Source organism: Prionailurus viverrinus, chromosome B4, assembly GCF_022837055.1.
Source record: "Prionailurus viverrinus isolate Anna chromosome B4, UM_Priviv_1.0, whole genome shotgun sequence".
Taxonomy (NCBI): domain Eukaryota; kingdom Metazoa; phylum Chordata; class Mammalia; order Carnivora; family Felidae; genus Prionailurus; species Prionailurus viverrinus.
In genome coordinates this window covers 35596137-35621238 of record NC_062567.1, presented here as the reverse complement: position 1 = coordinate 35621238, position 25102 = coordinate 35596137, and the positions used below count along the sequence as shown (strand labels likewise).

The 25102-nt window shown below is 47.7% G+C and overlaps 1 protein-coding gene across 10 annotated transcripts in view; it reads left to right on the top strand.

Moving 5' to 3' along the window:
* The window catches only part of CRACR2A (calcium release activated channel regulator 2A), a 136406-nt gene that overhangs the window by 96430 nt on the left and 14874 nt on the right, over positions 1–25102 (top strand). For 9 of the 10 annotated variants that reach the window (XR_007153947.1, XR_007153948.1, XM_047866688.1 and 6 more), the window contains 7 exons: positions 2896–2967; positions 6883–6928; positions 8862–8968; positions 12784–13105; positions 17170–17302; positions 23342–23423; positions 23552–23666. Coding sequence is in view for 8 of the 10 variants with exons in the window: in XM_047866688.1 (XP_047722644.1) it covers positions 2896–2967; positions 6883–6928; positions 8862–8968; positions 12784–13105; positions 17170–17302; positions 23342–23423; positions 23552–23666 (877 nt within the window). In the remaining 2 variants the exon portion in view is untranslated. The remainder of the gene's footprint in view (positions 1–2895; positions 2968–6882; positions 6929–8861; positions 8969–12783; positions 13106–17169; positions 17303–23341; positions 23424–23551; positions 23667–25102) is intronic. The other variant, XM_047866689.1, reaches the window with a different exon arrangement.

Genomic DNA, 25102 nt, shown 5'->3' with positions numbered 1-25102 from the left:
AAGCCACACAGCTAGCTAGTGCCAGAAAACAGGGACAGAGCCGAGTTCTCCCCATATCATGTGCTTCCCCCCCAACTCACAATGTCTTGCTGTCTGATGCTGCACCAGAGCAGCTGGGAAAGGAGAGGACGGTACTGGGAGATAAAAAGACTTAGTCACTTATCAGCTAGAATTCTAAATGGGCAAAATTAATTTTTCTGTTCTCCAAAGATGCTCAAGGAGGGAGAACTTGATTTTAAAATAAGATAAAGAAAGAACAATCAAGCAGGAGAGATAACATAAAGATGAAGGTCAGCTGGAAAGCAGCACCTGTTTATTTTGTTAATGAATTTTTATTTGGGGTGGGTAGTTTATGACGAGACACAAAAGGATCTATACTCAGCAAGAGGTCTGCAAAGACCCAGAGGCCACCCCTCAGGGTTTCTTGTGGATCCTTCCAGAGTGTTCTATGCATATACAAGCACACACACACACTTTTCATTTACACACTGTTCTGCATTTGCCTGTGTTTTCACTTGGCGATATATTTTGGAGATGCTCCCTCTCTCATCCCTCTCCAGAAAATAAAGCCAACAGCAGTTCCCTAAAGACAGCCATAAACCTGTCACCAGTCACTCCTATGAAAAATGGTAATTTCTTTCTCTTTCAGTCCACATAGTACCAAGTACAGACCTTTAGAATGTCTAGGTTAGATGCCTTCCTTTTTGTGAACACAGACAAAATCTGACAATGTGTGTGTATCTAAATAGATGCATGTTTATTAGACAAATAGGTAGACATATTTCATCAATATGTAATGTGTGTGTGTGTGTGTGTGTGTCTCCAGCAGTCAACTCTGTTGTGTCTACAGTGCAAAGACCTGGAATGCCTTATTTCTTAGGAATCGCTCCTAAATCAAATGTTCTGTGAGAACACAGATGTCAGGTGTCCAGGGAGTGATTTCCCTTAGCAGGGGTAGAGTCGTCTGCTCCTGGTTGAGAATCAGAACCCAGGGCTGGGACAGAGGATCCACAAAGCCATCGTGGCTCACAGGGCACCACAGCAGCAAACAGCTGTGCTCACATACTGCTCATCACAGCAGAATCCTAGACAGGGATTTGGGGACCCGGTTTGGATAATGGGAAATACAGTGTTTTCCCTCAAGTTGAAATTAAATATAATTGGTAATAAAGTGTTTGGAATTGGCATCTCTGCAGGAGCTAGAGAAGTTTTATTGCTTAATTAGGATTGTCTGAGGTGAACTTAGAATTTGATTCGGTCTGTTATTGTTGTAAATTGACTTTATAATTATTCCATAAAGGGGGAAGAACCACATAGATACCTTTTAAGGAATCTGTTGTGAGGTGGGCTCAAGACTTATGGACCGAGCAAGCAGGTGCTGTTTTCGCCAGCTCAGTAATGACATTGAGGGTGCGGCAGAGGGGTGACTGTCCCCGCCCAGCCCGGTGTGTGCACAATCGGGGTAGTCTGGACAGCCTATGGAAATGGACGCATTTTGTGAGACTATAAGATGCTCCCTACACTAGCAACTATGCTGTGGTTTGGAAATGTGGAACTTTGGGCCTTTTGCAGTAACCTTAGGGGTGATTTAAACATTTCTAAAAGCACAGCCAAGAGCCCAGAGGGAAGGATGGAGGCAAAGTTGCGAAGTTCAGCAAGGCTTATTTTCCAGTGTCACCCAATTCTGCTTTCCTTTTTTTTCTTTCTTCCCCGGGTGGTGTTGAATACCTCCCCGACTCACCCCTCCCTTCCTTTCTTCCTTCCTCCATACCTGCCTCCTTCTTTCCTCCCCCACTCTCTGCCCTCTCTCCTTTTGTTTCTTACTGCTATTCGTTTGTTGTTGTTGTTGTTGTTTATGTATTTATTTTGAAAGAAAGAGAGCATGAAGAGTGCACAAGCGAGGGAGGGGCAGAGAGAGAGGGAGACAGAGAATCCCAAGCAGGCTCCAGGCTCCAAGCTGTCAGTATGGAGCCTGATGTAGGGCTTGAACCCACGAACTGTGAGATCATGACCTGAGCTGAAACGAAGAGTTGGACGCTTAACCAACTGAGCCACCCAGGGCCCCCTGTTTCTTACTGCTTTTTGTTGACGACACCTTCATGCTGGGCACTGGGTTGCATTTAGAGATGCAGACAAACCAGGCAGTTCCTACCTCACCATCTGAGTTGGTCTCCAGACACCTCCACTACCTCTCAGCTCCTCCCTCCCCTTACTCAAAGGGTGATTGACATGATTGACGTGTTCACACTGTGATCTAAGTATCTGATTATAATTGATACATTTGATCTCTGCTTTATGGCTAGAGATGAGAACTCCTAAGTGAAAGAAATGAATGACCAACAGAGGAAATTACAGAGATCTAAGAACAGATTGGAGACTTATAGGGGAGGATGGGGAAGGGGAAAGGATTCTTCTGTAGCTCCTGGAAACAAATGAAACCAGCTACAGGAAAAATACAAGTTCTGCTCTCACTTGCAGGCTTGGGCTGGAGAGTATTGGTTCTGGGTAGGACAGGGTCACCTGGAGCCTGGGAAGGCCAAGTGATTATTATGAAGCCCTGTTCATGGGTTTGGGAGTAGGGGGTCCTAATCTACTCAGCCGTGGATTGTCTATGGGACATGGGGAGAGTTACTGGTTCTCTGTCTGTGTCTATAAAATAGGGGTAATCTCACCTTCCAAATTGGGAGTCTGTGATGATGAAGTGAGATCATAGCTGTAACCACCTGTACACAGCAGGTGCTCATCATGGGAGGCATATCCCTCTGACCCCAGGGTGGGGTGCTACCTGCTGGTCCTGGGTGCCCTGGACATCCAACTACAACACAGCCCCTCACACCGTGGTGGCTTAAATCCCTGCTATAGAAGCTCATAAGTCTGTGTTGGCCTCTTCTTCAGGGAAGTATACCGTGTGACGGAGAGTCTGCAGCGTGAGAAGTCGGGGCTTCTGAAACAGCTGGATCTCCTGAGGTGTGTCAGCACCAGATGTGTTCTGAGAGCATATCCCACATTCCTTGGGTTGGAGGAGCTAGGCTGAAAGTCTTCCCTGCCTACGTTCTGGATGATCAAGCTGCTGAGAGAGTGCCCTCATTCCCCTGATCCCCAGCATATTATGTTTGGTCCATTCACACACACACCCACATCCCTCTCCAGTTTGTACATCTGCAGGTAGGCTCTGCCTCATTCTTTGTGGCATCTCCCACAGCACCTTATGTGGTACTTGCTTAGGTAGGAGCGGAACTGAATTTCTTGAGCATCTACCCAGTGGAAGATATAGTATCCCTTTCTCTTTAAAAAAAAAAATTGATGTTTATTTTTGAGGGAGAGAGAGCGCAAGCTGGGGAGAGGCAGAGAGAAAGGGAGACAGAGAATCAAGTAGGCTCCACATGTGGGGTCAAACCCATGAACTTGAGACATGATCTAAGCCGAAGTCAAGACGCTCAACCAACTGAGCCACCCAGGTGCCCCTGGTATGCCTTTCATCTTCAACAAAATTAAAGAAAGGAGGGCAGTTCCTGATAGGGGAATTAACAGAGAAGGAAAATGATAGCAGAGAAGTGAAGCAATTTACCAAAGGAGACAGACACTCCAGGAGTCAGAATTGAGATCTGTATCTGGCTGATTCTCTTGATTCTGCCATAGTCTCCTAATGTCTGTTGAATGAGCAAATGAGTCACAAACAGAGCATAAACAGAGCAAAGGAGTTTGGAGTTTCCTCCACTTGCTAAAACTTACTGTAAATTCAAAGCTCATTGGTCTGGAATGTGCCGAAACCAAACCCAAAACAAAACCTGCGTGTGGAAAGATGGGATTTTCACTTTTGCATGTGAGGTTTCCAAGTTACAGTGCCTTCTGTCTGCCAAACACCTCTTGGGAATGGTGATGGGGCACGAGCACTTTGGGTTCTGCTTTTTATTTTTGTTTAAGCTATTTCATTTATTTTGAGAGAGATAGAGTGCTGGAGGGAGAGAGAGAGAAGAATCCCAAGCAGGCTCCACGCTGTCCGCACAGAGCCCAATGTGGAGCTCGAACTCACAAACCATGAGATCATGACCTGAGCCAAAATCAAGAGTCATCTGCTTAACCGACTGAGCCACCCAGGCTCCCCAGGTTCTGGTTTTTAGAGTGCAGTTGTCTTAAATCAGGTACACTCTGACTTGTTTTGTTTTATTTGAAAGCAAGGTGAGGTCACCGTGTCTGGCATCTGTGATGCTACCAAATTGAAAAGCGCTCAGAACTGAATGCATTTCAGATTTACTTCCCTCAATACATGATTCAAACAGGACTGCAAAGGCTGGGGAGATGGAAGGGGGTTCTGACATGACCAAGTTCTAATCCATTTGAGAGCAGGTCTTGAATCTTAGAAGGCTTTAGTGAAGAGAACAGGGTGTACAAGGACAAATTTTGATTTTTCCCCTTTTTTTCTGTTGTACTTAGAAGAAAAGGACAGATTCAAAGCGAATGAGCAGAGGAGAATGACAAGGCAGATCTCTACAAACGCATGGGTCTTTTTGATGGAGACTGGCATTTGTGCAGAATTACATGCCCAAAGTCTTTCTGTGCTATCACATGCATACAAGCTTAGATTCTGCAGCAGGTCAAAGTCCATCCGTAGCAAGGAAGGCCCCCATGGCAGATTTTTCCTCCACAGTGAAATCATCGGGTAGTGACAGACAGCAGTGGGGAAATGGGAATCAAGGACAGAGATAATGCCGAGGCAAGGGATGTCAAGTTGGAAGTTGGGGGGGAGGATGGGGGTCTGCCCCCATCATGGCAATGGCTGGGATATGACAGTGTGAGGAAGGGACTGCCCTCCTAGGGGCAAGTAGCAGCAAAAGGAAACAATTTCAGGGGGCTCAGTTGGGAACATGGACTTTGGGGCCGGATCTGGGTCAAGACCCAGCACTACCCTTATTACTTTGTGTGACCTTGGGCAATTGACTTAACCAGATGGAATGTTAGTTTTCTCATGCCTGCCTCACAGGCTTCTCTTGAGAGTGAGATGATATATATATGAGTGACCATCACGACAGGGCATTAGTGTGAATTAAGGTGGACATTTATTTAGAGGGTGTAGCATCTCTTTGACTGCCGAAGCTTCTGCCTGGAGATGACTGCACGAAGCAGGAAACACCACAGTGAACTCCCTGATGGAGATGGGGCTTCCCGGGGCCCCCATGTCCTCACCCGGGTGCAGGGCTGCTAACCTCTCTGCCAGCATAGAGCGAGGGGCCTTCTGGAAGGAAACTCTCCCTTTGCCATTCTCAGGCTTTGCTACTATCATGGAGACAGGCAGAACCATCACATGAGCATGTCCCCTGTGCCAATCCATGCCTACCTCCTGCCTTCTCTGTCGTGGTGGCTGAAAGCCCCATGTGCCTGGCTCTCCCAAATGTGCACTAGAATGAGACCTTCCTCAAGGGCTGGTCCAGCGGGTATTGTCTCTCCTCCATGGCTGGTTGTTTCTCTTTTGGGGAGACCAACCAATGTCCTATAGCATTTCTTACCCAGTAGCTCCTGTCACCACTTACACATCCAGCTACTTTGCATTTCTTTAATGGCTTTCAAAACCTTTCAAAAGAATTGTTTACACTTGTATTCCATCTCCACTTCCTTTCCTCACATTCTTGACCCTCCAGTCAGGCTCCTTCTGCCTCAATTGCACTGAAAGGGGAACCAGGGACCTCCATGTTGCTTGAAAGAGTGGCCAGTTCTCAGGGTGCCACCCTTGTCTCCAGCAATGTATTCTTAGCACAGCATCTATAGGGCTCCTTTGAAAACTTGAGTCAGATCAGGACACTCCTCTGCTACTCCCCCAACCCCCACGGCTTCATATCTCATCTGGAGTAAAATCCCAAGTTCCTACAATGGCCCACAAGACTATGAATGAGCAGGTCTCCATTTGTCCCCTCACCTTTCTCTGACCTCATTTGCTTTTTTAAAAAAATGTTTATTTATTTATCTTGATGGGGGGAGTGGCAGAGAGAGAGGGAGAGAGAGAATTTCAAGCAGGCTCCATACTGTCAGCACAGAGCCTGACGTGGGGCTCGAACCCACAAACTGTGAGATCATGACCTGAGCCGAGATTAAGAGTCAGACACTCAACAGACTGAGCCACCTGGGTGTCCCTCTGACTTCATTTCCTAGCGGCTCTCCTCTGAGCACTCTGATGCCCTCTTCTGTGTTCCTAGCACACCCCTGTTTGAGCCTGACTCCAGGCTTAGCCTTTGCTGTCTCCACTGCCTGTGCTGCTCTTCCCTCAACTGCTGGCATAGTGCCCCTCCGCTCCTGCAAGCCTCTGCACAGATGCCCCTCCCTGACCGGCCTCCTGAAATACCACTGCACCCCTGGCACTCTTTATTCCACATCCCTGCTTTATCTTTCTTGAGAGCAATGAACCCTGCACTAAAACACCAATTCCCCAAGGACAGAAACTTTTTCTTTTATCTATTTGTGTAAACCTTGAGAGCTAGGACTTCACTTAGCATGTAGTGGGTGCTCAGGGGACATTTGTGGGAGTACTGCATGCATGCATGAAATGAATGGTTCAGAGAGAGAGCGCGCCCAATAGCAAGCTCACAGGTGCAGCTGGAACTGCTGGTCACCCTCTGGGGGAGGCTCCCCCTAGTGGCAGGACAGACCAGTGCATGATCCTGAAGGGCGGTGGGTGTCACAGTCATTCTATGTCCCCCCACCCCTGCCTCCAACTGATTTACACACAAACTACCCTCCATCACCCCCCCCCTTGGGAAAGAGATTCCACGCGCTCCCTGGGCCTTCCACATAAAGCCTTTCTCTGCACTCCTCTCACTGGCAAAGTGGCTGCTCTTGGATTTCTCGACTGCAAATACCATGTCTGAATAGATTCCCCTTTTCTGTTTTCAGGGAAAGGAACAAACACCTTCGGGATGAACGGGACATCTGTTTTCAGGTAATTGCCCTGTGTTCCCTTTCCCGACAGGGTTTGGGTCCCCTGGCCGCCAGAGACCATGCTGGGACAGGCCCAAGAATGTCCTTGCAGTCTGGCTCACCCTTTCTGTAGAAGCAGAAAATGGCATGGATTTTTTGAAAATAATAAAAAATTCGAGGGGGCCTTCTGAGTAGCAGTGTGTTAGTTTTCCGTGAAGTAACACACTTTCTTCTTGGCATGAAAAGACTACGATGCTTGGGAGGGTCACAGATTTCTTGGACATGGACATGGTAGCTCCATCCAGGAGGCAGTGCAGTTGAAATGTCATGATCACTTTTAACGAAAACACTCACAAGTTTTTTTTTTTTCTTTCATTAAAATTTTTATCATTTGATGAAATTTGCATTTTTCCACAATCATGGAACAAATTAAAAATGTACATTTGACTATTAACATAGCTGATTTTAAGTACCCATTTTTTATCCTGTGGGGACCCTGCTCCTCCAGACCTGAGCTCTACAGTACACACTTTCCCTAATAGCACAGAATCCTATATTTATTTACAGGTCATCATTTTGAGCCACATTAAACAAAATCCAGGATTCCGTGTTCTCCTACTCATCTTCCCTTTTAGATAGGAGTCATTGGATGCTCTGAAGGGAAGGAAAAAGAGGGAAGAATTCATTGATGCAATGTTCTAATGATCAGGATTTATCACACCATGAATTTCTCGTATGTCCCTGGGCAAGTCATTAATTTCCTTGAACCATGACCCCAACTATCACATGAGGAAAGGGAATGCCTATCCTTTTTTCCATATTATAGATACTTTTGAGGGAAAAAAAAAACTCTTGGAAAGAGGAGGGTCATATGCTGTGGGCCCTTAGCTGGACAGTGGCCTAAATGTGGTCAGCACAAGGCAGCCGGTTTGCAGTGAATTAGGTCCGACCTGGTTTATAACTGCAAATCCCTGGGAGACCTGGTTACACCACTGTATCTTTTCTGTCACTGACTGGCAGCAAACTTCTCAACCGCCTACCTCTGTGTACTATTCGAGCAAGGCTTAAGCCTACACATGTTTGTTTGAGGATGATAATGGTTATAATTGTTTTAGAAGTGACACTGAATTTATTATGAAACTTCCAACCAAATGTCCCCCTAATCCTTTGACCTCACGTCCCTCCACCTGCCAAACTCATTTTGCTTTGAAAAGGGAATGGAATTAACAACCCCTAGCGGGGAATAGAAAAAAGAGGGATAAAATCACGTTCATGCTGAATAATAATTAAAGATTAATTTGGAATCATTATAGCCATACCTTCAGGGACCCTGGGAGCACTGCAGCCCCTCCTTCTCTCATCAAGAATCACTGGAAATCGTGGGGATGGTTGATGAGATATTCTTCCTTGTGATCTAACTCCCCCTCATGTTCTGGAAGACATTTGCTGGGGAGAATTGCCAACAGGGTTGCAAGCCCTGACTCCTCCCCTCCCCCACAAGGGCGCTGGGCTAATCGATCTTCTGGGCCAGTCCCTTTCTCATTCCTGGGGCTTTGGAAGTAAAGAGTTAGAGGCACACAGATGAGTGTGATTTAAAGATGTACAGACATTTCCATGCGTAAATATTTTCCTATGCATTCCACATTATCTCTTCTTATTGTCATCTTGCAAACTGTTAGTACTCCTGTGAAGGGTAACAAGGTGGACCCCAGGCTCTAAACTGTGTATAGATTCATTCCCTTAGATTTTGGGGTGGGAGATGGAGGGATCCTGGCAAGAGACAATAACAAAAGGAAAGAGTGGGTGAATGTTAACAGGGAGCATGTGAACATTGCGTCTTACTTCAGAAATTTGTTTAGAGCCTGACCTGTGAGGTGGGAAAGTTGAGCCCTTTCTGCTCAAATATTGGGACATATCAGCAGGCATGGATCTGAGGGCATTCTGTGTTTCTGCAGAAAGATAAGGCAGCCAAGGCAAACACAGCTGCTTCCAAGGCAAACTGGAAACAGAGATCTGGCTCTGTGATAGGCAAATATATGGATGGCAGAGGGATTCTTAGGAGGTAAGTTATCCTGTATTTCTTCATTCATTATGTGTTCATTTGTCTTGCACTCCTCCAGAGCTGGCTCTGAGCCCGTTGTTTCTCAAGGAGTGGCCCTGGGTGAGGAAGCCTGGAATCAGTTTCACTCATTCCCCTTGAATCTTGGAGGACATGTTCCTTCCTTACCCTACATCCAAGTGGGAGGAGGACTATGCAGAGCAGGTCCCTAGGACAGGACATCGTCTTCTGGGGCTGCCCCACCCTGGTGTGTGTCTACAGAAAGGAACTGAAGAGACGCTGTAGATCAGTGGAGGAAAGAGAGAGAGGACGAGAGGGGTCGAGCAGGAGAGATGAAGCGTGGCTGTAGGTACTGTGCTCTCTGTTGAGTAGGCTGAATGCACTTGGTTTTTCAAGGACATGACTATTTGGGCTCTGAAGGGAAATTAAAGTGTGGTATGGAGTCTCCAATAGTTGAACTCCTTTATAAGCAGGAATAGGGCCTGTGCTTGACAGATTCCTTTCAATGACTCATATTTAATTACCTCAAAGATAACATTTTTTGTGGTTGTTAGACAGCACATTATTGAGTTGGAGTCCCCAAAGGGGTGGCTCATTGCCCACTGAAAGAGGCAAGCCAGTCCTCTGCCCTCTCTTCTTTTTTGACATGTTGCTCCATCCACATAAAGGCCACATAAAGGTAGAGGCAACCAGACCCCTAAGTATGAAAGCCAGGGAAAAAGTGAATAGATTTGCTTATCCAGGAGACCCTGAGGACAGTAAGTATGAAATACACAATACAAAAAGGGGAAGTGACTCTGGAGATGTTGATGAGCTCATCAGTCAAAGCTTGGACCCAGTCATCCTGAATTCCTTTTCTAAATAGCTCAGAGAGGGATACAGTTGGGGATCCAAGTTTCTGCAATAATAGTTGGCCTTTCACCAACTCAGCATTGAATATATTCATTCAACAAACATTCACCGATGGCTTACTTTGTACCAGACATTGTTTTGAGTTCTGTGAAGATCCAAAAATAAGTTAAATATGAGTCCTGCCATAAAATCCATTATTGAGTGCCTCCTATGTGCAAGATATTATGCTATGTGCGAAGTATACAGTGGTGAGCAAAATAGACCCTATCTTTGCTCTCATGGAGCTTATGGTTGAGTAAAGGAAACAGGAAATCAAGTAAATAACAAATTGTGTGCCATCAGTTCCAATACAGACTTTGGCAGAGGCCACTGCTCTCTGCTGCTGGTACATAGCCTTTGGTGACAAAACCAAAAATGAACACAGTCGTGCTAAGCCAAGGGTATTACAGAGTGTCAATAGTGCTCGAGAATTTCCCAAATCAAAAGCTTTTTTCAAAAAAATGCTTCATTTTAGGGCTGTTGCGGTGGCCATTTTTTTTTCTGGCTGCAAAGCCTTTAAAAAATATGCTGCATGTGTATTCACACACTTGCTCACATGTGCACACATGGACATACTTGGGTGGAAGCAGAGTGAAAGTGAATGGGAATACTAATTGTGTTCTAAAGTGGATAAGCAGTCAGTAGGGTTGATAGACTAGAGAAGAAATTTGTTGGAGAGAGGACAGTCAGCTTCTATTAAAAACTATGATTTTATAAATAACTGGAAAAGTCCCTGAATTGCTATAAAGTTCTTTATTTTATATCAAGGAAACCAAATTAAGTCACCATTTTTGTGAGCAAGCCTTCTCTCTTAATTTATCTTTTGGAGTTGTACTTAACTCTGGGACAATGATACATGCAGTTTTTCCTTTTTCCTTCCTATTACTGGTCCTTAGGAATAATAAATATTATAAGCTGAAGACAGGGGGGAAATGAAGGTAGCTTCACTTTTCTGCATACTCTGTGACCTTCCCCCCTGCCTTCTTTCTCCATTGGCCCTGTCATTTCCTTACGTCATTCACATTCTGTTTTCTTTTCTAATCATTGCATATTTGTGTGCATGTGTGTGGACGTGCATGTGTGTTTCAGTTTTGGACTCAAAATTCTCCCTGTCAAACTTCCATTTAAAACACTTCCCAGCTTTAATTGTTCACAGAGACCCGAGCTCCTGTGCCAGGAAGGGTCTATGAAGCCTTTGCTGTCAAAACCTTCTGAAAATACAGCCTGTGCTTTCGTTCTACATCTGGTTGACCAGTTCCCTCCTTTCACTTCCTGCTGCTTTTCCTTATTCTTTTTTTTATTTTTTTTTTTAATTTTTTTTCAACATTTATTTATTTTTGGGACAGAGAGAGACAGAGCATGAACAGGGGCGGGGCAGAGAGAGAGGGAGACACAGAATCGGAAACAGGCTCCAGGCTCCAAGCCATCCGCCCAGAGCCCGACACAGGGCTCGAACTCACGGACCGCGAGATCGTGACCTGGCCGAAGTCGGACGCCTAACCGACTGCGCCACCCAGGCGCCCCGCTTTTCCTTATTCTTGATGCTCAGATGCTTCTGGGAGCAAATATGCACGTAGACCTCTGAGGCCACTTACTCTTCACTCTGACTTCCAGGGACACTGAAAGAGAAAAAGAAAGGTAGAAAAAGCAGGTAGAGGTGCCCTGTCTGGCTTGCTTCCAACCCCAAGCCCATCCCCAAGTGGGCAGCTTCTTTGGAGCCAGTGGACGTCCATCCTGTGGTGGGGGCTTCTCCCAGAGCAGCAGTACCCCTCACTCACATTGCCGAGGGCTGTTTTGTGAACATGTCTACTTTTATGCATTGTCTTATTTGTGAGATAGGCAGGGGAGATGAGCCACATTTTATGCTGAGGAAACTGAGATTTGGAAGGGTGGAAGTGTATTACCTAGTGGCATAGTCAGTAAGGGCTGGTATGGGACCACAGCCAAGGCCACCTGATTGTTAACTGTGGATACTTTATTTCCAGATCTTTTTTTAAATGTTTTATTTATTTTTGAGAGAGCACAAGTTGGGGAAGGGCAAAGAGAGGGAGACAGAGGATCTGAAGTGGGCTTTCCACGGATAGCAGTGAACCCCAATGTGGGGCTTGAACTCACAAACCATGAGATCATGACCTGAGCCGAAGTCAAACACTCCACCAACTAAGCCATCCAGGTGCCCCTGTCTCCTTTCCTCACACCCTCACTCCACCTTTTAAGCACTTCCCATGGCTTGTCAAAGTATATTTAGTTGTGCCATTATTGCTTCCACTCCCCACTACGCTGAGCATTCCAGGAGGACATGTCCACCTGTGTGTGACTATGTCATTAGCTAAATATCTGGTGGTAATCATCATCACCACCACCTTCATCATCTTCATCACCACTACCATCACCACCACCTTCATGATTGCCATCATCATCAACATCACCACCATCTTTATCATCATCATCACCACAACCTTCATCATCACACCATCAACATCATCATAATCATCACCAATGCCTTCATCATCTTCATCACTACCATCATCACCACCACTTTCATCATTATCACCACTACCTTCATCATCATCACACCACCTTCATCATCTTCAACACCACCATCCTCACCACCACCTTCATCATCATCATCACTACCACCGTCATCATCACCATCACCTTCATCATCATCACCACCACTTTGTCATTTTTATATTCACTAAGCACTTCCATAAGTGTGTTGGGTGAATGAGCCAAAGAATGCAGGGTCTTGTTTTTTCCTTTCCTGGAGCTCTCTGCCCCCAAGGCATGATGCTCTTCAGTTACTTGTTTGTCACAGAGCTTTCAAGACATCTTGTTTGTCAAAGAGCTATGAGACATCTCTCCGGTTTCCATATTGATATATTTTGTGCCATTCTCCCCATTTCTCTTCCTTCCCTATCCAAAAGTAGCCAGTCAGAGGAGGAAGAAGATGTATTTGGCTTCTCGAGAAGGAGAAGCTCCCTGGGCCTGAGTGGATATCCCCTTCCAGAAGAGGAGCCAGGACCTGGGGGTCCGCTCACCCGGGCATTCCGCAGAATCATCTCTATTGAAGAAGACCCCTTGCCCCAGCTCCTGGATGGTGGCTTTGAGCAGCCACTGAGCAAATGCCCAGAAGAGGAAAAGGTCTCCCAACAGAGGGCGGAAGGACAAAGACAACAGGCCAGACCTTTGGAACACATGCCTACATCTCCTCGAGGGCAACCTATTGGAAAAGAAGACCTGTCTAAGGTAACGGCATATCCTATATTGGTCCATAGATGTCACTTATCACCTCTATACCTGTCATTTGCATTTGAGCCCAAGAGCCGCAAAAGCAGCATGAGAAGTCAGGTTCAGCTTGGGAAGTCAGGTGCAGCTAGTTTTATGAATCATCATATTTGTGTCCTTCTGATACCAGCTTGCCCTGCTGAACTGAGTGTCACTGGGGAGACTCAGGGGTCCTGGTAAATACTCTATAACTTCTGTTGTTTTCCCCACTCCCTATGTTCTCATTTCTGATTCAGATTCAGAAGCATTTACTGAGTAGCTACTTTAGACAAACAATCTGCTTGGCTCTTAGCATAAAATTATCACATACTTTTGAAATTACACATCCTCTCTCACATTCTGTGACTGTTCCCAACAAGGCCAATCATTGCTCTGTGAAGTTTGTGTACCATCATTTTTCTCTCAGTTCCTGATCAGCTAATCATGTTTTCATTCCCAAATGCCCTGCCCATGCCTCCCTTTGGGGTGACCCTCTCTTCCCACATCCCTCCTGCACTCCCTACCAGGTATTCCTGCTAAATCCTGTGGGAGAAGTAGGCCATATTAACCATCTTCCTCTTGTTCACGGTGATGATGTTCCTCACCTTGTTGGTGATCCAGGCCCATGAATAGACTCCTCAAGCCCTTTCACCTCCCACTTGACCCTCTAAAAGGCTATAGAAATGTCCACGACAATGTGAAAAAGGCTCCCCCCTGTCCACTGGGGCAGCCCTTTAGACCTGAGCCCTTACCACTGGAGCATTTTCAAATGGCTGTGTTAGCATGTATGACAGGAAACCTTTCTGACCACTGCAGGGACCTGTCGGCATCATTGTCATTCTTGGGCCTGGCTTAACATTCATGCCTACATATCCTTTCCCTGAAGGGCCCTAAGCCAGGGGAAACTGAGAACTGGATAGCACCAGTGGTGGGTAGGAGCTCCTCCTTCCTACACGCCCTTCCATGTACCCTTCATCACAGACCTACACTTGCAGGCAGGGGGCACATAGGGGTTTTAAATATCCCAAGATATACCCCCCAATATAAAAGTGTTAAGAGGTCAGTAGGAGACCAGATAAAGGGAAAAACTAAGCATCCATGTGTGCTGGGCCATGTGATCCCCACAGTTGTCTGATGGGGTGCATCAGAAATGGCTTCTCCCATGTGGCAGAGAGGGACACAGAAGCCCAGAAGAGTGGGGCCTGGTCTAGCCCCACGGGGACATGCGCCCAGGCTTCTCACCATGTGCTCTCCTGTCAGTGCTGGCTGCCCCAGGTGTGCCAATAGTTAGCCCAGGACAGAAACTACAGCAATGGGGAAATACGCTGTACGAGGAGGCAATAGCAGCTTCGGTGGAGGCTCTGGTCTTTAGAAGAGCGCTGTGAGGCAGGCCCTCCCATGCAAGGCTGCTAAGGAATAAATTGGTACAGCCTTTCTGGAAAGCGGTTTGATAACAGGAATCAAGAACTTAAAAATTCCACATCCTACAAACTGGCACTTCTCGTCCTAGCAATCTTTCCTAAGGAAATAACCAGATTCAGAAAAAGACTTAACTCAACAATGGTTATGTATATTTGTAAACACTTGAAAAAATGTCCAATGAGAGAAACATAAATTCAAGTGTATTAACTCAATAGATTACGTAGCACTGCTAAAAATAACATTTTCAAGAAACTTTAGTGATGCAGAAAAATATTTATAATTTAATAATATATGAGAAAGTAAAATAAAATAGTATATAATATCTCAAATCTTTTTATTTTATTTTATTAAGTTTGTTTATTTTGAGAGAGCAGAAGAGAACGAGTGGGGGAGGGGCAGAGAGAGAGAGGGAGAGAGAGAATCCCAAGCAAGCTCCACACTGTCAGTGCAGAGCCCGATGCAGGGCTCAAACCCACAAACTATGAGATTGTGACCTGAGCCAAAATCAAGAGTCGGACACCTATCTGACTGAGCCACCCAGGCGCCCCAATATCTCAAATCTCTTTAAGTAAAACATATATTCATTCATCTATATGGAAAAAAGCCTGGAAGAAATGCATCCAAATACAAATACTGACCACTTCTGGGTGGTAAGGTAGATTATGAGTAATTATTTTCTTCTCTACTTTTCTGTTTTTCTTAATTTTATTTTTTTATTATTTTTTTAATGTTAATTTTTAAGAGAGAGAGAGAGAGACAGAGCACAAGTTGGGGAATGGCAGAGAAAGGGGAGACACAGAATCTGAAGCAGGCTCCAGGCTCTGAGCTGTCAGCACAGAGCCTGACACAGGCCTCGAACTCACAAACCGTGAGATCATGACCTGAGCCGAAGTTGGCCGCTTAACCAACTGAGCCACCAGGTGCCCTTGTTTTCCCTAATTTTAAAAATTAGCATGTATTACCTTTAGTTTCCTAGAGCTTATTTAAAAAAAAAAAGTGCTAGGAAGGAGAATGAGAACAGGTCTTTCTCTAGCCCTGGCACCCCAGTCTGGTTGCCTCACTGCAGACTGCCCCCCAGAGGGGACACAGGTTACATGAGTAAACATGACTAGGAGTTCCCTGCACCTGTCAACTGGGTCCTGCCTAGAGCTGGACCATCAGTATGTTGACCTTCTTTGGCCTACAAAAAAATGTGCTCTTCTTGGAGCAGGGCCAGCACAGCATCTGCAGCCAGAACCTCCTTCTCTTGCCCTAGGCCTCACATTCCCCACCTGTCACTGTGCCTAGGGATACACAGACTGCTGCACTGAGCTGTAGTCTCAAATAGATGACAGTTGGAGGCAGAGAGGCTGAGCAGAGACCATCAGGTTGGATGCCCTTCTGCATTACAAGGATAAAGAAAACAGGGCAGAGAGCATAGTTTATGAGTGTGCGGTTTTTTAAAGGTTTAGTTTAAACTCCTGTAATTGACCTTGAATTCCCTCCTAAGTACTACATGGAATTGATTTCTCCCCAAAAGGCTGTTAATGGCTTTTCTCTGAGACTCAAGTTCTGCTAATATCTGCTGTCACTCCATTATAGTATTTGCTCAATGAGAGGAGCTAATTCCCCCAAATCCGCTTCTAAATAGATTCAAAAGAGCCTCCTGGCTTGGGCAGGCGGTGCTGGGCCCAGAGGCAGGATTTGGGCGAGCACACAAGCAGCTCAATGGAAGGGAGGATCATGCAGCTGAGAGGACTTTGTGCCAGAAGGCGGCTCCTTACTCTGCTGCTCCTGGCAGTCCTGGAGCAAGTCCATTCCCCACTGGGCTCTAGCATCCCAGACTAAAGAGCAGGCCGGCTCCCAGTCTATCTCCCTACTGCTGCTGGGCACAGGAGAAGGAGTACAGTGACTGTTTGGCTCTGGAAAGCCCTGTCCAGTGGCCTGGCATTGTGGATTTCCCAACCTACTGAGTGGAGACTGTTCCCCAGGGCAAACGGGGTCCTAAACAGAAGCTGATGAGATGGACAGAAGAGTGATATGCAGGGAGGCAAGAGAATCCTCCATTCAGTCCAGGCTTGCAATGATAGGGCAGAAATCAAGGCTCCCTAGCCCACCCCAGGCAGTCTCTGCCCCTGTGATATAGACATGCTTCCTTTTTTCTATCTCCCCCCACCCCCAGCAAACATCCCACCTGTCCTTCCCCCGCATGGAGCATCTCTGCCTCCTCTTTAAACCCCAGCTGAAAGTGTCCTCCCCTGTGGATCCTTGACTCTTCCTCTGTGCTCCTAGAGTACTCAGCAGCTTGTTTTATAATTTTTTGTTGCCACGCCTGCCTCCTTCCCTCCACGGCAAACCAGGCCTGCCTCCTTGTCCCTGTGTCTTCAGGGACAACACAGGGGTCTGCAACACAGGAGGCAGACAACACGTGGTTGAATGAGTGTCTCTCTTCCCTCCCACTGAAGCTAGAAGGAGCCTCTGTGCCCAGAGCCCAAAGCTACGTGCATCCAAAGCTGGAGTGCCCTCCCTCATGCTGGTCCGGGGGCAGGTCCCCACCTTCGCCTGGACACTGTAGGGACAGGTCGTAGCAGGAGGAGGGGCTGGTGACCATCCTGGCGGTTGGCCAGACTGTCTGCCATCCACAGGAGGAAGCCTCTCCCTCCATCCCAGACCGGCTCTTCAAAATTGTGTTAGTGGGCAACTCAGCCGTGGGGAAGACATCTTTCCTGAGGAGGTTCTGTGAGGACCGGTTTGCCCCAGGCCTGGCAGCCACTGTAGGTGAGTTCTCGGGCCCCACTCTGGGAAGGGGACGGTGTGAGAAGGGGGCCCAGGAAGGGACTGGGGGCCCAGCAGGAGTGACCATGGGGGCCTGGCGGGTAGGGGGGCCCGTGTCCGCTTGTTCCCCAGTGAGGCTAAAGGGGCAAGGTGAAGTCCACCTCCCTCACCCTGCACAGTGCTAGCTGCTGAGCTTGTTCCACATGGAGCGGAACCACAGAAGGCTTCCTCTGTCCAGCCTCAGGGGAACTGAAGTTTGCCTCATGCTCCCTCGTCTCTGAGCCCATCTATTTCTTATCTTTTTTTCTCCATTTTCAGCAGGGCCCTGAGTGTTCATGCTTTTCCTCAGGTGCACACCTGACACCACAATCCCCACCCCAGGGGCCAGAAGCTTCCTGCCCTGCCCTCCGGTGTGTGTGTGTGTGTGTGTGTGTGTGTATCCCCACCTCCCCCAGGGGCCAGCAGCTTCTTACCTGCCCTCCTGTGTGTGTGTGTGTGTGTGTGTGTGTGTGTGTGTGTGTAGATGGGTGGAGTGGAGGACAGTGCATTGGGTGGCTTCATTTACCATCACATTTTACCCATTCTGCATCCCAGGCCTGCTGGGTGACAGCTGGGTTTCATCATTAGGCTCAGCCACTAATGGATGATCATGGCTTAATGTGTTCCCACTCCTGAGTAATATTTTATTCACATGGAGGCCTTTGCTCACTGCATTGGAATATGTGACAAGACTCAAGGGTGTACTGACCTTTTAGCTTTTGTTTGAATCACTCAAGCAAAACATAAATCCCTTAAGCACCTACTATGTACCATTTAACTGTAGTGATCGGTCAGCAGGATTTGAAAATACATTGATGTGACCTGCATAGTTAGCATGGGCTTTTATGTTCATCTCTTCAAATCTGTGTTCACACAACCCCTGTTATCAGCCCAATGGAGAGATCAGGAAACTGAGGCCCAGAGAGGTTAAGGACGCTTGTCCACATCCCCTCAGCTGGTTTAGTGCTGATATCGGCCCCCTGCATATCCCTTCTAGTCCATCCCACAGTATCTCCTAACAGTATTGAGTTGTGTGTGCCCAGCACCCAGTGGGTGGTGAGGACACTTCCCTGCCACGAGAGTTGGGCACACATTGATATAGGCAGGGGAGGCTGTTAAAGTTCAGTGGGACACCAGAGGACCTGGATCTTCATCCCAACTCTGCCGCTGGCTGATCAGCTGTGTGACCTCTGGAGGACATGTCCACCTTGGGGCTTCAAGTTTTTCCTCCTGGAGGATTTGAACCAGGTCATCCAGGAAGGCTTCCAAGCCTGGTTCTCAGTGCAGACCATGTTTGACCTTTGGCTATCTGACAAGCTGGCTCTATAAGACAGACTTTCCCTGCTCCAGGGCCCTGCCTGGGGAGACTCCATGTTCTTCCCTTTCCTTCCAAATTTTTTCCTGCATGTGGATCCCTTCCCATACACTTCAGGCATCCTGTTCTTATGGTTGGGTCTTTTCCTATGCTGTTATCACATCTGGAACATTCTCCTGTCCCCTCCCTTCTGCCTCATTCCACCCAAAGACTGAGAGAGTCCCCAGATGAAGAATCAGGACCCTGACAGGAAGAGGGGCAGAGCGTGTGACTCAAGCCTGGAAGAGTCTGGCCTTGAGAGGCAGGTCTGGGAGTGAGCCCAGTGTGCTGCAGAAGGCAATGGCTGTGGGAGGGAAGACTCACTTTTCCAGGAGCATTCCATGGGATAGGAACCCCAGGTCAGGGCTCCAGCACAGACTCATGGGAGGCAAAGGCATCCCCCTAGGCAGTGCACACAGTGTGCCTCTCGGGTTGATGAAATCAGGGAATCAGGGTCCGTTTACATTTCCAACTTGTGCCCCTGAGCTGGAAGCCTCTGAAAAAGGAAAAACCAGACTAATTTGCACTTCCCAGGAGGCCAATTATGGAAACACCTGCAATTTAGGAAGGGAAAAATATCAAAGATTCCAAATCAGGAATGCCCTTCATCACACTGCGCAGAACATGCTGGAACAGCAGCTGAAATTAGTCTCCCTGCCACATAATGTGCCTTGTTCTGGTACACATGTCAGTAACAGATGTCATGCCAACCACCAGAAAGATGCTCCCTTTAAAGAGACAGAAAGCCCCAGAGTCCTGCCTATGGCCAAAGCAGGGAACCTAGACTGGGGCTCTGGCTGCCACCTGTTAAGGGCAGCAGCACCATCACACTCAGCACAGTACTAACAGGGGCTCTACAGGTCCTTCAGTCTTACCACCACTATCAAAGGGGACTTCAGGTCTCCTACCACATCATATGAACGTGATCTGTGCTCGACTTGTGGCTTGTGCACCATGTAAGTGCTACAACACAGCAATGTGACTGGGAGCACCCTGCCCACCCCACCTTAGGACCAGCTTTCTTCATGGGAAGGTGCTTGAGCCCTGTGGGTGTCCCGGAGATGTCAAATGATGGCTTGTGTAGAACGTTGGAGCTCACTTTGTCAATGACAAGGCTGATGAATAGAAGATAAAGCTCCATGGAAACCAGGACTCTGAGTCCTGTGCTCCTTCCGCTGCCCCACATTGGCTCACAGACACCTGCTTTAAGTCATAGGCCACAACCGAGCGTGTTTCTTCTAGAAGTTTTCCCCAACAGAATGCACTCTGCCTTTTCTTGGCCACCAGAGTCTGGTTTCCTTCCTACTCAGCATTTCTACAGAGAAATCCCCAGAGTTTTTCTCCATGACACCTTGAAGACCCTCCCCACTCCCATATCCCTCCTACTCTAAATGATGTCTGGGGCCTGTCTTGTCCAGAAGGGCTAACGTCACCCTCCCTGGACTCCATCAGCCCAGCTGTAATCCATACTATCCCACGACAAGACTGGACATAATTCACAATGAACAGGGATTCCTAAGGTCCAGCTGTCATTCAGAAACCAGTTAGGTTGCAAGTTGGGGGTCACTTCCATGTGTTCATTGAATGTCACAGCTGAATTTAAAGATTATGAACATCTGGGGGCGCCTGGGTGACTCAGTTGGTTAACCATCCAACTTTGGCTCAGGTCATGATCTCACAGTTCGTGGGTTTAAGCCCCGCGTCGGTCTCCGTGCTGACAGCTCAGAACCTGGAACCTGCTTTGGGTTCTGTGTCTCCCTCTCTCTCTGTCCTTCCCCTGCTCACATACACTCTCTCTCTCTCTCTCAAAAATTAATAAACATTAAAAAAAATATTATGAACGTCTGACCTACCCCTCCATACCCTCCATCACACCTCATTTGCAGATGAGGAGTGAAACCCCACAAAATGACGTAATGCCACCAAGGTCACACAGCTTGTCAGAGGCAGAACTGAGACTAGAACATAGAACAGAGGGTTACCTCTGCTCCTGAAATATTAGAACTGGTTGTGGTCTTAGAAACCAGTTTATTCCAGGCCTTCTGGTCCCACATCATTGTACGTTGCCTCTTCTACTATTGGACTGTGACACCTTGTGTCTCCTGCCATCACCCCCAGCCTTCCCCATGGGTTTATCTGTTTCCTTGGCCTCTTTGTCTGAGGTTGCAGAAAGAAGTATGTTGTGTACCCAGCAGGGACCTCAGCAAGCTCAGCATAGCACAGAGCCCATTTTGTCTAGCACTCCGTGGTCCACTTTGCTCCCTGCAAGACAAGCTCCCTGTCCTCTGGCAAAGAATTTAGCTATTATGGTAAAGCAGAACCATGACAGCAGCCAAGACCTAGCTGCCCCAAGCAGCACCACCTGCCACCCCCCCACCACCACCACATGCATGCCGTTCCATTCAGGAGAAGGCTCTGTCTTCGGGGGCTTCGGACCCTCTGGCCACTTTAAGATCAGGCCCTTAAGGTGTGTTGACCATGGCTGGCTTTCTCTTGAGCAGTTATCAGGAAGCAGGAAGCTCCTTCAATCCCCTGGAACACACACTGGGGAAGCCCTTCTACTTTGAGCTAAGAAGAAAACTCACCCTTTCAAATTCAGCCCAGCTAGTCATAATCCGTTTTGATGAGAGCATTTGGCCCTGGACTTTCTAGGTGAAATGAGGCTGCCAGGTGTCCCTGTGCACAGGGCACTGCTCCAAAAAGAAGAATGAGCCTCAGAACTGGGCTTGCAACTCGGCGGTAGCTGCTGCCCAGCTGGGCAAGCAATGGTGGACAAGGCACACCGCTGCTGGACACCTGCTTCTTCATCCCTCAGTGGTGTGGGGGTGGGGAGTACACATGCACTTACCCGTGAGCATTTGCATGCAGGCGTGTGCCCGTGCATGAGTGTGTATGCATGTGCATGTGTGTACAGATGTGCATGCAGGCGTGTGCTCGTGCATTGTGCGGATAATAACCCTCATGTGAAAGACACAGGAGTGTGGTGAAGGTTGAGAGATGGCATGAGAAAACTAGAAATATCAAGCATTCTACCCATGGGATAAACCACTCTTTTTCTCTCTCAAATGCACAAATGCACTCCCTTCTCAGGGCCTCACCTGTGAAGCACAGGGACTGTAGAGTCCCTGTAGGTCTGCCATTCTAGGAGTGGATGACTCTCCCGCCTTCCCGCCACTCCTGGGCCCCTCCCCAGAGCACTAGCCTGTGCCTGTAGACGTTGGCTGGAATGACCTTTTCTATTTACTGCTTCTCTGTTGTCTTTTTTGTCCCATTCTGTCCAAGATTCTGTTGCTGTCCCTTGCTGAGCCTTCCATGTTAAAGGCCTCAGAGGCTGGGCCTTTTCAAAGAGGCAGGGAATGCCCTCTGGTTCCCTGATCTGATACCATGAGGGGGAAAGATGTTTTTAAAAATGTTAAGCATTTGTGAACATTCTTTTTTTATTATTTAATTTTTTTTTACATTTATTTATTTTTGAGAGACAGAATGAGACAAAGTGAGAGTGGGGGAGGGGCAGAGAGAGAGGGAGACAAAGAATCTGAAGCAAGCTCTAGTCTCTGAGCTGTCAGCACAGAGCCCGATGTGGGGCTCAAACCCACAAACCATGAGATCATGACCTGAGCCAAAGTCTGACGCTCAACCGACTGAGCCACCTAGGCCCCCCCCTTTTTTTTTTTTTAGAGAGAGAGCAAGAAAGGGTGAGGGGTAGGGGGAGATAGAGGGAATCATAAACAGGCTTCATGCTCAGCAAGGAGCCTGACATTGGGCTCAATCTCATGACCTTGGGACCATGACCTGAGCTAAAATCATGAGTCAGACCCTCAACAGCCTGAGCCACCCAGGCGTCCTGACTTGGGAACATTCTTACACGATGTAGGAAAGAAGAGTATGTTCTCAAAGAAGCTGCATCAAGGTCCTTATTTCTGAGGGCCACTGTAGGGGTACAGAATGCATGTCTCTGACCTTGTCTCTCTGGTCTAAGACTCTGGGTAGGGTCCCGGCCTCAGAGAGATGATTTTGAGTGGCCCAGTGGATGGAATTAGGAGCTCTAAACCCATCTTAAGGGTGAAAGCTGCTTTTGATTCCCTACCTTACCCCTTTTCTTCTCTTCTGACCCCCAATCTGCCTACCGCCTCTTCCCCTGCCCCACTCCTCCACAAAGCTTTGACTGGGTGATGGAAGTCTGAAGGTATGATCCATTCCTGCAGGGATATTTGGATTTTATTAGGGGAACTTTGAAAAATATTTTAGGGAGGAGGAGAAGAAAGATATATGAGGACACTCTCCTCCTTTTCTATCTTTGCAATAGTAAATTCATGAAAAATAATGATTGTCTTTGCCTTGGTGTATTGCTTTTATACATATGTGATCTGATACTTATTATAGTATACCCAAAGAGCATGTGGATTACACTACAGTGAGGAACCTACAGTCAGAGAAGTTAAGTGATTTGATCAGTACCCCACAGCCACCCTGCAGTGGCAGACACAGGACCAGAACTCAGGTTCCATGCCTCCCTGTCTGGTCCCCCACGTCTCCGCCCAGGAACTGCATGGGGAGGATTGTCACCCTTGGCCTCATGTGCTTCCAGCTATGTGGGGGGGGGGCATCTTTTTCTGATTTGGAAGTGATAGGCTCATTCCACCTTGCAGGCATCGATTACCAGGTGAAGATGGTGCATGTGGATGGCTCGTACGTGGCCCTGCAGCTGTGGGACACGGCCGGGCAGGAGAGGTGAGGAGCGTCCCCGATCAAACCCTGCCTCCTGCATTGCCCATCACAAGGGCTGAAGGTCCAGGCAGTGGGGGGGGGGGGGGGGGGGAGAGCCATGCAGCCCATGACCTGTGATCCCTTGATGGCAGGTATTGCTGTATCACCCAGCAGTTCTTCAGGAAGGCCGATGGCGTCATCGTCATGTATGATCTCACAGCCAGACAGTCATTCCTGTCGGTCCGGCAGTGGCTGAGCAGCGTGGAGGTGAGCTGGTGACCTTCCTAGGAGTGCTTATGCTGACTCCTGTCTCCCCTTTGTCCCTGCCCATCTCCTGCCTGGCCCTCTGCTCTTCCAAAACCCAATTCAAAACCCACCTTCTCCACGAACAAAACAATTCTGGCGTTCATATGGCCATTCATCCAGCCCAGTACTGGGTACTAGGGATTCAGAAATGAACAAGACAGACACAGTCCCTGCCCTCATGGAAGCGGGGACTTGAAAAATACAAATTATATCAATAACTGTGTCACTGCAATTGCCATAAGCGCCATGAGCGAGTGGCATAGGATTGGGGGAGGGGCTTAGAGTGGAGCATCAAGGAGGTTTCCCTGAGAAACCCACATTTAAACTGAGTCCCACCGTGTTCTTCCCCCTTTTCATCCCCGCACTGTTCCAGCTGCAGGGAGCCCAGCTATGCCTAGCCTAGGAGAAGCACCACGCAGTGTTTTGGGGCCTCTGTCACATCCCTTCACAATGTGAGGGCCCCTGGCTCACCCCAAAGTTACCCTGGGCAGGGCACACAGGCAACAGTACTCTTCTGTGAATTCTGGGTTATCTGTGGGACTCTACTCTCTTGATTTATACTTGCAATAAGTCACTTTTAAAAAAAATTTTTTAATGTTTATTTATTCTTGAGAGAGAGAGAGAGAGAGCATGAGCAGGGGAGGGGCAGAGCGAGAGAAGGACACAGAATCTGAAGCAGGCTCCAGGCTCTGAGCTGTCAGCACAGAGCCTGACGTGGGGCCATCGGGGCTCTAACTCACAAGCCATGAGATCATGACCTGAGCTGAAGTCAGACACTTAACCAACTGAGCCACCCAGGCACCCCAACAATAAGTCGCTTATAAGTGCTTTTTACTTTCTGACCATCTGCATGTTCTTCCTCTACCCCTCACATGTAGCCTTCACAAGGCCAAAGTCAGTGTGGACAAGCCACATATGTGTTTTACAGGGCCTCAGCTGAGTATTTAACCAAACAGTCAGAGAGGATGTCCCAACTCCTTCCACTGGCGGGATCCATGCTTTGTTCATTTATTTGTTGAAACCACTGCCAGGCACTGGGAATTCTAACAGCAGATAAGAGACAAGTTTTCTGTCCTCATGGGGTTCATCCCTGCTCAAGCCCCTAGAACCTGCCATAGCCTTTACCTCCTGACCACACTGTAACACTGCTGTGAAGGTCACTCCTAAGAACTGACACTATGTTTGTCACTGTGTAACTGGTGCTTGGCATGGGGCCCCCCCAGAACTAGTGCTCAGCACATGTGGGAGGCATGAATGGATACGGAATCCTTACGCGGGCAGAATACTGGAGTTGTTCATTTCTTCATCCTTTTGGCCCTAAGATCTGTGATTCCTCCCACCAAAATCTGTTTCTCTTCTAGTTTAGGTTGGCTGGGCCATTCCTTTCTCTGCTGTTA